The 13,938-nt window shown below is 40.8% G+C and overlaps 1 protein-coding gene across 1 annotated transcript in view; it reads right to left on the bottom strand.

Moving 5' to 3' along the window:
* Positions 1-3,264: 3,264 nt before the first annotated feature.
* Positions 3,265-13,938, bottom strand: part of LOC135076849 (tripeptidyl-peptidase 2) — a 60,002-nt gene continuing 49,328 nt past the window's right edge. Inside the window, exons 23-29 of the mRNA XM_063971319.1 lie at positions 13,019-13,130; positions 11,736-11,808; positions 11,504-11,589; positions 10,273-10,444; positions 9,606-9,719; positions 9,342-9,440; positions 3,265-3,276 (exon numbers count right to left, since the gene is read on the bottom strand). Of these exons, the coding sequence (XP_063827389.1) occupies positions 3,265-3,276; positions 9,342-9,440; positions 9,606-9,719; positions 10,273-10,444; positions 11,504-11,589; positions 11,736-11,808; positions 13,019-13,130 (668 nt within the window). The remainder of the gene's footprint in view (positions 3,277-9,341; positions 9,441-9,605; positions 9,720-10,272; positions 10,445-11,503; positions 11,590-11,735; positions 11,809-13,018; positions 13,131-13,938) is intronic.

Below are 13,938 nucleotides of genomic sequence, written 5' to 3' on the forward strand. Positions count from 1 at the left end.
AGACTCGATTATTTTTTGCAAATAGGCTTTTAAAAGGCATTGATTTTGGAAATATGAGTGGATAAATGGATGTTTGTTACTCTTTCACGCAAAAACTACTCAACGAATTTTTATGAAACTGTGGCGACTATCCACCACAATCGTAACTTTTGGCCCCGCTTTAGATTTCTGAGCAATCCGCTTCTGCTTATGAAACTGGGACAGCCCCGATCTGACCGAACAAACGTTCACCGTTCTTCGCTCACTCATCGCCGTTGAAGAAAATATATCGAAGTTACACTCTGTCTTCCGCGATCACTGAGCTAACTTAATTATAGCTAGATTGACTAGCTATTGATGATGAAGTAGTGACATAGTTTATAATTTATAATAATTAAATTAAAATCTACGCGGGCGAAGCCGCAGGCAAAGTCAAGTAAAAGTTACATGAATGAAACAAATAAAAAAATATACAACATTGGCAAAAATTCTTAGGAAACTAGAAGTGGATATTTATCTAAAATTTACTTACAAACAGGTTATTATTTGAAACTTACTAGCCAAGTTCAGGCCATCTTCAGAGTTTATCGTGGTTTAGATATGTATAGCTTTACCAGGTCTCAAACTGGGAAGTCCTATGCGACCATCATGAGGATTGTAATACTCATAATAATTATGTTGAATGCTGCGTTTTATTCTGATGCAGTTACTCGTAATTCTGACGCTGCTGCTGGTAATGCTGGCGCAGCTCGTCGCGTTGATGAGTATAATTCTGACGCAGCTGGTCGTAATGCTGGCGCAACTCGTCTCTTCGATGAGTATAATTCTGACGCAGCTGGTCGTAATGCTGGCGCAACTCGTCGCTTCGTTGAGTATAATTCTGACGCAGCTGGTCGTAATATTGGCGCTTCTCGTCTGCTGAACGAGTATAATTTTGACGCAGCTGGTCGTAATATTGGCGCAACTCGTCGCTTCGTTGAGTATAATTCTGACGCAGCTGGTCGTAATATTGGCGCTTTTTTTCTGTTGAAAGAGTAGAATTCAGACGCAGCTGCTCGTAATACTGGCGCAACTCGTCGCTTCGTTGAGTATAATTCTGACGCAGCTGGTCGTAATATTGGCGCTTTTTTTCTGTTGAAAGAGTAGAATTCAGACGCAGCTGCTCGTAATACTGGAGCAGCTCGTCAGTTTGAAGAGTATAATTCTGACGCCACTCTTCAAAAAACTCCTCGCGGTGCTGTCGTATTTGCACGTTATGCTTCGTGTTATTCTGATACAGCCTCACGTGAGGGTATGCACCCAAGATACCGCACACAAAGGCTGCAAGCAGAAGGCTCACAGCCAGAAGCCGGACCATCATTTTCTTCTTATGGGATAGAAGGTAACCGGGTAGACGATCGTTGGTGGGTTGTTTAATCATGGTCGTTGTTGGACCAGCAATGGTTTATAAGTACACAAAATAAGACCTACTTGGATTGTACAGGGTTATCCTTATCGCTACAACGTTATTTTCCCGTAAAATGCGACAAAAAACCCCGAAGTTTTTGGTAGGTAAATATAAAATAAAATTTGCCGATTAGTGATGGGCATTGCTAATATTAATCGATACATTCGATTTCAACACTCGTATATTCACAGTATGAGTATGTTACTCTGAAACTCGTTTTTAAGAACCTATTAAACGATACCCCACACAATGGGGTAGACGATAAAAAAAAATCATCCCTACGTTACTTGTATGGGAGCTATGCTAAAAAATATATTTAAAAAAAATATTTTACCGTTTTGTCGGCGTGATTGATATACATACTTCCATAAAATTACAGCCCCCTAGTGCCAACTACAGTCTACAAGCAAAAACATGACAAAACTACAAGGGTATAAGTATAAGGGTTCCTAAGGAACAAGGACAAGGCTTATCAGAATTACGGAACCCTAAAAACCCAGAATTGATTGAGATTAAGTGGGTATTAAAGAAACAATAGTTTTTTTTAATGATCGAATATTCGATTATATTTTGACATCCCTACAAAATAATTAATAGTGCCAGAGCGATAACTTCTAACCTTGTACAGTCAGCTTCATAAAGTTCTCTTAGTGTGAAGACTGATAAAAATAAATAATCTAAGCCAAATTCAATTTCAAAGAGGGCGACTTCAAAAGGTGTTGGCAAATTTTTATAAGCTCTATAAAACAATATTAGTCCATGACTGGACTATTATTATTAGTCATTGACATGAATTGAAATGCGTGGAACACAATTTCTGACTTCGGGACTTTATTTAGACTAGTTAGGAGGTCAACATATAAAAAGTCCCCGCCCTTAGCCCTTGAGCCGGCGGGGAGAGTTTGAAGGTACCATTTTTCGGTTTTTCGCTTAATCCTCGGAAACTATGCGTCCTAGTGACATGACTACTATGAACCCAAAAAAGCTTATTAAATTTGCTACATGTGAAATAGTCAAGTTTTTCTATATCTTGTACAGTGTTCGAGGCATCTGCTTTAGAAGGCCTGTAATATTGGAAATTTTCTTTTTTGTCTTACATGTTTACATCATGAAATCGACTAAATCAACACAGCAAACATTTTAGACATGCGGGAGCGTGATAAGCCGAGTTTATTACTGACTTGGTAGAGTAACTGAGATGAGAGACATTTTTTTTACAAGTTATGTTTTTGATGGTATGTATGTACACACGGCCACACTGTTAACTATTCATTTCCGTTTTTGCTCTCGCTCTAATCAAATGGCGATTCTTTGCGATAAAACGAGATGACATGACTGGCAATGGGCAGTTAACACTGTTGCCCATTACTACGACGACCGGCGTAGGAAGCAGACGTGTCGCGCGTTTTGCTCCGTAATATTACTGTTTCTTAAGTATTCGTTGCGCAGTGTTAGACTTTATCACCGGAAAATAAAGTATATTATTGTTTACGGCGCGGTCACCTGGCTTCGCCCCGCGCGAGCGAGACGTCCAACGCTCACGTGTATGCAAAGTGATAGTGATTACTGAGAGGCATCTCGTTCCCTCTCGCGCGAGTGCGTATTGTGTGTGACTGCGAGCTCCGATTATCTGGTTGTGTCTTCACTCAGTGCAGGCGCACCCAACAACACGTTCACGATGAATAATAACTGTGCGGCCTGTCGTGCGAATATCGACAATGATGATTGCTTACAATGTTCGAGATGCAAGGACAATTATCACTATTTATGCCTCAACTATTGCACTTCCGACGACATCACAAGCGAACTTAAAGCTGGCTGGCTGTGCCCAAACTGTCTTAGTAAGCAACCTAAAGGCGATAACACGAATGACTTGGTTAGACCGTCAACACCTACGAGCCTTGCAGAGATAACGTTCGTTTCGACGCGTCGTAAGGGACAACAACAAAATAAACAAAGTGTGGCTGCGACTTCTTGTTCGGAATGTGTTACTCGTGCTGAGTTAAGGAATATATTACGCGAAGAAATGAGACAGGCGTTGCAAGACAGCGTCACTGAACTCAACAAGACTTTAAACACTCGTCTTAGAGAACTAAATGAACAATACTCTGAATTAAAAACTGGAATCGATTTCATAAATGACCAGTTTGAATCTTTAAAATCGAGTGTTCAGACGCACACGGATGAGATAAAATCGTTGAGAAAGGAAAATGATTTTTTACGTTGTGAAATGATCTCGATGAATCGTCGATTGAATACAATGGACCAATTAAGCCGCTCCTGCAATTTAGAGCTGCAATGCTTACCGGAACATTGATCTGAAAATATTGTCAGCGTAGTCAAGCAGCTAGGACAGGTCGTCAATCATCCCATAAACGAAGCTGAGATCTTATATTGCTCGCGCGTCGCTAAAATGAACTCCAGCAGTACGAGACCGCGGTCTATTCTTTTGAGGCTGAGTTCTCCACGCATCAGGGACTCCCTTCTGGCGGCAGTAATTGGTTACAACAAGTCTCATCCCCACGACAAGCTCAACTCCAGCACCCTGGGTATAGATGACAAGAGGACACCCATTTTCGTGGCTGAAAACCTGAGTCCCGAGAACAAGAACATCCATGCTGCGGCCAGACTGCGAGCCAAGGAATTAAATTATAAATTCATTTGGGTTCGCGGGGGGCGCATTTTTATGCGGAAGTCTGAAAGCTCGGAATCTATTTACATTCGTGACACTGATATGTTGAAGAAATTAACTTGACTTAACTTTTTTTATTGGTTTTGTTTTGTTTATGAATGTACTTGTCCTTACAACCGTATGAATGGCGTCGCTCAAAGTTTATTACCAAAATGTTCGCGGTATTCGTACTAAAACGTTAGATATTTACATTCATTCATCTCTATCTGATTTTGATATCATAGTTTTAAGCGAAACATGGCTACGTAGTGATATATTGGACTCCGAACTTTTTAACAATGATTTTTTTGTATACAGAAGGGATAGGGAGTCCAGCGGTTTTCATTGTAATAAGTCTGGAGGTGGTGTTTTGATTGCTGTGTCAAAAAAGTATAATTCATATAGATTGTCTAAGTTTGAGAGTATGTGCGAGGATGTTTGGGTGGGTGTGGATGTATGCATTAATGGAAAGATCGTTACTCTTAAGTTCTGCTGTGTATACCTACCGCCACCTATTCAAGAGAGTATACTTACCACCTTTATTAATAATACTTGTGCTGTTTTGGAAAATGAAGGACCCACAATTGTATTAGGTGATTTTAACCTTGGCAACATATCATGGAAGGCAACTGAATCACCATCCTGCGTATCTTCTTTGATTGGCACTTCTAATGCTAATAGTAAATTGAATAACATTTTCCTAGACTTTATATCATTCACCAACTTCAAACAGTTCAATTGTGTTAGCAACCAGAATGATAAAATGTTGGACTTAGTGCTTTCTAGTGTTGCACTGAGCGAATTGAAACAATGTAACACTCCGCTTACAGGCATTGATTTGCATCATCCTCCATTACAATTTATATTTAATGGTGATATTGGGTCTTCTAATTCTTATTGTTGTGAAACAATCAACAGATATAATTTCTTTAAAGCCGACTATAATAGTATTGTTAACTGTCTTAGAGGTACAAATTGGCACGAGAGATTCCATAACATTGACAACATAAATGACATGGTAGACATATTTTACAGTACCCTACAAGATATCATTAAATCTCATGTGCCTATGTCCTGTTATCGTAGTCAAAGGTATCCCGTTTGGTTCAATCGAGATTTAAAACGACTGCTCAAGCAAAAAAATAAATATAGAATTCTTTATAATAAATACAAAAATCCTCTAGACAAAATTTCCTATAATATATTTAAACAGAGAGCTGTACATGTAATAAAATCCTGCTACCACTCATATATTTCACTTATTGAAACCTCTATTAAATCCAACCCTAAAATATTTTGGTCATTCATAAAGCAAAAAAGAAAATTTATTAGTTCTTATCCTTCTAAGATGTTTTATAATAATTCTACTGGCACTAGCAACGATGTAATATGTAATCTCTTCGCGTCTTGCTTTTCTTCAACTTTCAACAGCAATAAATCGGATGCTAAGTCTAGCTTATGTATTAGTCACAATATTGCAACTACTTTACATGATATTTTCTTAACTGAAAACGATGTTGAAAGAGCTTTAAAGGTTCTGGACTGGAGAAAGGGCCCTGGTTCGGACGGAATCCCAGCTATTTTTGTGTTAAAATGTGCTGACGTTTTGGCATTACCTCTTACCTTAATTTACAACAAGAGCTTATCAACGGGTTTATTCCCCTCAGCTTGGAAAGAGGCTCTCGTCTTACCACTGTTTAAGGAGGGCAATAGATCTGATATAAGCAATTATAGGCCGATCTCAATCCTTCCTATTTTTGGGAAGGTCCTTGAGACGCTTGTATACCCTGTTATATATTGGCATGTCAAATCGCATATTATACCCCAACAACACGGATTCGTCGGTTCCCGCTCCACTGCTACCAACCTTGCTTGCTATGTAAGTGATCTAGTTGCCGCTGTCGACTCTCGCGCCTGTGCTGATGTGATCTACACCGATTTCAGCAAGGCATTTGATAAGGTTGACCACAGCATCCTCATTTCAAAGCTATCATCACAATTTGGCTTCCATGGCAAATTCCTCCAATGGTGTCAGTCATATCTGACAGATCGTAAATCTAGAGTTGTTATCAATGGGGAATCTTCTGATGCCTTTGACGTTTCTTCGGGTGTACCGCAAGGATCTCATTTGGGACCTCTCTTCTTTAATTTATTTGTTAATGACGTATCACAATGTTTCAGATATAGCACATTTTATTTATATGCGGATGATTTAAAAATTGTTAGGCGTGTAGATGATGTTTCGGATTGTATGCGTTTACAGGAGGATATTGATCGGTTTGATGTCTGGTTTTATGGTTTTAAATATTAAAAAATGCAATTTTATTCGTTTCTCTAAAAAGAAAGTTCCTTCTAACTACATATATAAAATTCATAACGAACCCATAAATGAAGTTACAGAAATTCGCGATCTTGGTGTTTATTTCGATAAAAAATTAAGTTTTAACATAAAATTATCACTTCACGGGATTTATTGCAACCGAGCCGAAACGTCGGGAGGGTAAATATTATTTACCGTTAAAATAGATATTGTTGCAATAAATCCCGTGAAGTGATAATTTTATAGTAAAAAATGCAACATAATAGTTTAAAATATTAAGTTTTAACATTCACATAGACAAACTAGTAAATAAATGTTTTAAACAGGGTTCGAAAATATCCGATATTTATTATAAATATCAAAATATCGGATATTTATGATATATATCCGATATATATCAACTTTGATATATATCAAATTTGTGTGAAAGCTATACTATTATTTTATTGTATTATTTATGAATACCATTGCATATGTGTCACATAAACATGTTTTTAATGTTTTTAAAACTTAAAATCAGACAAATAAAGCAAAAACATAAAATCTTCTTGTAATTACGGCAAAATCAACTAAAAAACAAAAATCTTATGTGAAAAAGTACAAATACAGTTACAAATTTTAAAAATTGATATATATCATCAAAACCGGCTGGATATATATCGGATATATATCCGATATATATCAAGATATATATCCCTTGATATATATCCTCGAACCCTGGTTTTAAAATGCTTGGATTTGTTATTAGAAATACCAAAACTTTTAATAATTCATTTAGTAAAATTCTTATTTTTAACGCTTTAATAAGATCTTCTCTGGAATACTGTAGTGTTATATGGTCCCCTCGGTACGAGGTACATATCAAGCGCATTGAATCTGTTCAAAAAAGATTTCTCTGGCACCTATCCTTTCAACATAACTTGGCTAAAAAACTGCCTTCTTATACGGATCGTCTGTCACACTTCAAAATTCAAAATCTTCAGAAAAGAAGACAGTTGCTGGATCTGTACTTCTTACACAAAATTATTCATGCCTCCTTTGACTGTTCCTTTCTATTGGAACAAATTAATTTTACAATTACGCGTAAGCATATTAGAAGCACGCGATTTATTAAACCTTTTTCTCCTAAGCCTTACAGGAGTAATCTAGGACACTATTCACCTATGGACAGACTTCAGGATCAATTCGGAGTATTAGCTAAGTGTAGTGATTTGAATATATACACAAAGTTTAGTACTTTTAAAACTTGTGTTAATGATGTTCTAAATAATCATAGTTGTGGTTCCTCATTTTCGTAAAATGTTCGTAATATTTCGCTATCTACATTCATAGCTGTGCATATTGTCATCTTTGCTGGTGTTTATGCTTTCTTTTCTGGGTTTACTGGTTTACTTTCTGGTTTTTACATTTCAGTCAGCGGTCTGATATCAAACTGCATTTAAATATTATATTCTATATTCTACCTTCAGTCACTATTATCTAAGACATGCAGTTGATATGCTGGATTCCTGGCTTGAATTAAATTCTTATATATTAACACAAAAATTTAATTGAATGTAGTTCAATTAAATTTTTGTGTTTTTTAATTTAGTCGATACTACGCTTCCACGCAATCTATGCACATGTCGTGGCAGCTTTTAATTAAGGCTACACTATAAACATGTATTGTTTTCAATGTTTTTTTTTCCTGTTAATTGTGTATGTCTTGTTAGCTGTCCTTAAATAAATAAATAAATAAATAGTACTTGACCACCATTCACCTAATATTATTATGAAGCTGACTGTACAATTAATTAAAATTTTATCGCATGTGGTATGATGACTCACACAGTTCTCTAATATCATAATCTGGCTTGAATTAATAATATAATTATGAAATCATTGGATTTTCCTGTGACATCATAAAACATACAAAATAGTTTCTTTATGCTTTACACCGAGTTACTTCACATTTATCGTTGTAATTTGGTCATTAACTATGTTTGTTATTCTAATGTATAACATAACCACTCCAGAATTTTGTCTGTCTTCGCGCTCAGCGGGTGCTGTCTTTGGCTATATTTAAAACTAGCTTTTCCCGCGGCTTCACCCGCGTGAAATTTAGTTTGTCACATATCGTCATACATTATAGCCTATATGTTATTCTGGTTTTTAATCAATAATACTGTAGTTTCATCAAAAGCCGTTCAGTAGTTTTTGCGTGAAAGAGTAACAAACATCCAGACATCCTGACATCCATACAAACTTTCGCATTTATAATATTAGTAGGATTAGTAGGAAGTAGGATGAGTTTTAATCAAAACTTTCATTGAAAAAAAAAATTGAACGATTGTTCAATAGAGAAAGATGACGAGCCAATTCGAGAAATAAATATGATGACAGACATCCTTCCATCCACCTTGTTGTACCAATGCAATGGACGCTGTTTGGCAGCATCGAACAAACAAGCGAACCTTGCGCCTACCCTAGCGCCATAAGTTCAAATTTTAAAAGAAGCGGTTGAGTGACGATACTGATACTGTTTATTATTAGGGATTTATAAGGGACAACTCGACCCGGACAACTCGACCCCGGGATAACTCGACCCGGGACAACTCGACTCGGGACAACTCGACCCGAAACAACTCGTCTCGGACAACTTGACCCCGTCAACTCGGGTCGAGTTCTCTCCGGGCTGACGAATTGACCGGGTCGACTTGTCCCGGTCGAGTCGTCCCGGGATTGAGTGGTCGTAGAATGTACGCGTACCGGAAAACGCAGCGTAGGACGTCCACCCACAAGGTGGACCGACGACATCGTAAAGGTAGCGGGAAAGCGCTGGACGCAGGCCGCTACCAACCGGGCAACATGGAAAGCATTGGGGGAGGCCTATGTTCAGCAGCGGACGTCCTATGGCTGAGATGATGATGATGATGAGAATGTACCTTGGCGTCGGTGAGGTCGGTGAACTTGAGCAGGTCGTTAAGGTTGGCGGCGAGCGCGTCGGCGGTATCACGACAACTGCACCCCGGCACAACTCGACCCTGTCAACTCGGGTCGAGTTGTCGAAGGGGTTGAGTTGTCGTAGGGGTTGAGTTGTCGTAGGGGTTGAGTTTTCGCAGAGGTTGACTTGTTGTAGTGTTGACTTGTCGTAGGGTTGACAGGTCAACACTACAACAAGGATGGACTGGGTCGACTTGCCCTTGTACCTTGGCGTCGGTGAGGTCGGTGAACTTGAGCAGGTCGTTAAGGTTGCCGGCGAGCGCGGCGGCGGTATCACGACAACTCGTCCCCGGGACAAATCGACCCGAGACAACTCGACCCTGTCAACTCGGGTCGAGTTCTCTCAGGGCTGACTTGTCGTAGGGTTGAATTGACCGGGTCGACTTGTCCGAGTCAAGTCATCCCGGGGTTGGGCGGTCGTAGAATCATCTCGGCTATGTACCTTGGCGTCGGTGAGGTCGGTGAACTTGAAAAGGTCGGCGTGGTTGGCGGCGGTAACCCGGACAACTCAACCCCGTCGATTCGGGTCGAGTTCTCTCAGGGCTGCCGAATTGGCCGGGTCGACTTGTCCCAGTCGAGTCGTCCCGGGGTTGAGTCAGAGTAAATACAAATGAGTAGGTCATCTTCATAGAAACGCACCGAGCGCGGTTTGTATGTGAGCGCGCCAATATACGTACGCGGCGCGCACGCACACACTGACAAAATTCGGCGCAACCACGACTGGCTCCCCGCTAATCCCCGTTAAATGTTGTCAGTGTGTGCGTGCGCGCCGCATACGTGTTGGCGCGCTCACATACAAACCGCGCCCGTGCGTTTCTATGAAGATGACCTACTCATTTGTATTTACTCTGGTTGAGTGGTCGTAGAATGTACCTTGGCGTCGGTGAGGTCGGTGAACTTGAGCAGGTCGTTAAGGTTGCCGGCGAGGGCAGCGGCGAGTTTCTCGCGCGCGGCGGGCGCCGATGCCAGCGCGTGCAGCCGGCATAAAGCCGTCCCGCGCCGGCACAGCGCTTCGATTAGGTAGCCCTTCTGCTTCTCTTGCTCCCTGGGAGAGAAGATGAGGTAAGTAACGGTTATAAATTCAGATCAAGCACTTGAGCAATACAACAATAAGTCTACAACCAATGTGTGTTACCTGTGATGACTTATGGCTCGGAAACGTGGCCCCTCACTATAGGCCTTATACAGAAGCTCAAAGTTGCACAGCGTGCTATGGAGAGGGCTATGCTCGGTGTTTCTTTACGAGATCGAATCAGAAATGAGGAGATCCGTAAACGAACTAAAGTCGCTGACATAGCCCGACGGATCAGCAAGCTGAAGTGGCAGTGGGCAGGGCACATAGTACGCAGAACTGACGGCCGATGGGGCAGCAAGGTTCTGGAATGGAGGCCACGTACCGGAAAACGCAGCGTGGGACGTCCACCCACAAGGTGGACCGACGACCTGATAAAGGTAGCGGGAAGGCGCTGGATGTAGGCCGCTACCAACCGTGCGATGTGGAAGTCATTGGGGGAGGCCTATGTTCAGCAGTGGACGTCCTGTGGCTGAAATGATGATGACTTGAGCAATTATGGAAAACCTTGGGGGAGGCCTTTGTCCAGCAGTGGACGTCATTTGGCTGAAACGAACGAACTTGAGCAAGGTTTGGACTAGCAATAAAACTTGCAGAAGTGAATTCCGCAAGCTGTCACCGCTGTGTAAATCTTAAAGAAGTTGACTTGCGGAAGTCAATTTCTGCAAATTTTATTGCTATAGTCTGGTCTGCGAGCACGTAGAATTTTGTCCAATGACCCCAAGCTATCCATCCTTATCGCTCGCATGTAATTATGTTGCTGTCGCGCTCGCACACTCACTGCGGGCGCCCGTCGCACAGTCGCGACAGCAATATAATTACGCGCGAGCGATAAGGATGGGTAGCTTGGGGTCATTGGACAAAATTCTACGTGCTCGCAGACCACACTATAGTCTAAACCTCGCATTGCATCCAAACCAGTGCGGGAAGCACCTGGATACGAGTGGCGCAGGACCGGTCATTGTGAAAATAATTCAGACAACATGTATTATACGTTTTCTAAGACAAAAATTATCGATTGCTAGTACTTACTGCTTAATTTTGTTTGCGTCGCTACGTGTGTCATTTTTCATTCCCAAATACGCTAATAACTTTTCTTGATCTATCGCTTTTATAACCTGTGGACAAAGATTTACCAACGATTAGTTTATACACATAAGATAAAAGACATACCAACCGAGTTAAGAACCTCCTCTTTTTTGAAGTCGGTTACGACAGTCGGATACGTAAATCAATCACATAATAATAATTTTATTTATTTTACCTTTTCAGAAGTGGCAATAAGCTGCTCACACCATGCTGTCGTCACGTCTGGCTCTTCAGTGGCATGAGGTAATCTATAAAAAATATGTCGATATTAGGAGTTTATTAGGGAGGGTGCTTATTAAAAAAAAAAAAAGTCCCTAGTTTTAGTGGTCAATGCTGGCCGTCGGCACCGACACATGCCATTATGACCCGTTCAGCACTACTATTAACGCTCGTTTTTCTATGACGCCCGACCGCTGCTCCGTTGAATGGACGTACCGAGTGATATTGTCGGTGTTGACGGTAGTCAGCAAAAATGTTCACCGTTTGTTTTTTGTTTCTGTATTAGTGAATTTAAAACATACATTAACATTTACACTTGTATACCTTAACAAGTGTAAATGTTAATGTATGTTTTAAATTCAATAAATTATTTGTATTTGTATTTAGGCCAGTAGAATTAAACACAAAAATTGATTAAATCGGAAAAAATCGAACCTTAGACCAGGCATACGGCTAGGCAACTTAGTCATGCAGGAGGATACAAGGAAGAGGGGCAGCCACAGTAGGTAACACAAAACTTCAACCGTCATGAAGACCACTTTTTGATAGGGTAAGTCCTTTACGCGGTATAACCGGAAAACCGAAAAAATGCCCCTTTCGGGGGCCCCCACCACTTAAGCACAACTCCGTCGAAGTCGAAAACTTAGGAGAGTCTTAATGGGCAACCAATGAAGCCATTAAAACAATAAAATCTTTTGTAGGAATTATTTCCGATTTAAAAGCTAATTCTACTGGACTAATTTGCTTATGGGGTGTTTTGTGAGTAAGCCTTAGGGGGCGTCCATTAATTACGTAAGACAATTTTGGCTATTTTTTTTATTTTTTTTAAGATTATTAGCAATTTGTATTGCACAAATTACTAATAGTCCCGTTAGCCCCTCGTGGTAAGCTAAATAAGCTTGTGTTACGAGTGGGCTCACCACAATAGTCGAGCGGCGGTGGGATTCGAACCCGCGTTCCTCGGATCTCGAGTCGGCCACTCCGACCCTTTCACCGTTCGGCTATCGTGGCTATAAATTGTATTGTAGTGAGGCCCCTCGTAACCCAAGCGTATTTACCTTAATAATGGACTAATGAACCTAATAGTAATTTGTGTAATACCAATTCCTAATATTTAGTCCACTTTTGCATGCCGTAGCAACCTATAATTAAGGCAGCACTTGGATTAAGTTTTTTAAATGTTGTTTGCTGGTTGTCCTAATAAATAAATAAATAAATATTCTAAAAAAAAGTATTTACTTGGCGGGGTCTGAAGGCGCGTCCAACCCGTGCAGGTAAGCCACGTGCGCGCCCAGGTACCCCGGAAACTTTTCTAGCAGCTCTTCGTACACTTGCTCTAACTTGTCGCCCTCTGAAACAGGAGAACAGTATAAAGCCCGGTCTGTGAGCACGTAGAATTTTGTCCAATGACCCCAAGCTACCCATCCGTATCGCTCACGCGTTACTATATTGCTGTCGCGACTGTGCGACGGGCGCCCGCAGTGAGTGTGCGAGCGCGACAGCAACATAATTACAAAATTCTACGTGCTCACAGACCAGACTATAGTCAGCCTTATTTTCAGAAAAATGCTCTAAAGAGAAACCTGCGAGGATTTAAGCTTCAACCACACAAACGCGTGAATATCGCCGTCGCCGACGCGATCATAGGCCAATGACAGTTCGCGTGAACTGTTATGGATCGCCCGACCTGTCATTGTCCTATGATCGCGCCAGCGATGGCGATCTGCACGCGTTGGTGTGGTTGAAGCTTTATGAGGCTGATACTTACTAAAAACCTACACCCCCTTTTTACAAAAAGTTAGTCTCTGGTTGAACTCTGGTTTAAATTGACATTTAGTATGGAAATGTCATTTTAACCCAGTGTTAGTCCCGGGTTTAACTTTTTTGTAATAAGAGGGATAGTATGTACGCTTTGGTACTACTGAAGATATCTAGGCGCATTCCGCGGACATTTTATCTTATACGGTAGGACCGCGGTGGGTTTTGGGGGCCAACGGGATCAACTGACTTGAAGATTTGGCTGTCAAATATAACTAAGTTTCTTTCACCGCTTCTCAGCACCAGTAGAATGTTGTCCCGAAGTGGAGAGCAAGAATTAAACGTTTGTTAGTCGTATACCTCGAAACCAAAAAATCCTTGTAGCTTTTCACCTATTCGCA

The sequence above is a fragment of the Ostrinia nubilalis genome, chromosome 1 (genome assembly GCF_963855985.1).
Source record: "Ostrinia nubilalis chromosome 1, ilOstNubi1.1, whole genome shotgun sequence".
Lineage (NCBI taxonomy): Eukaryota > Metazoa > Arthropoda > Insecta > Lepidoptera > Crambidae > Ostrinia > Ostrinia nubilalis.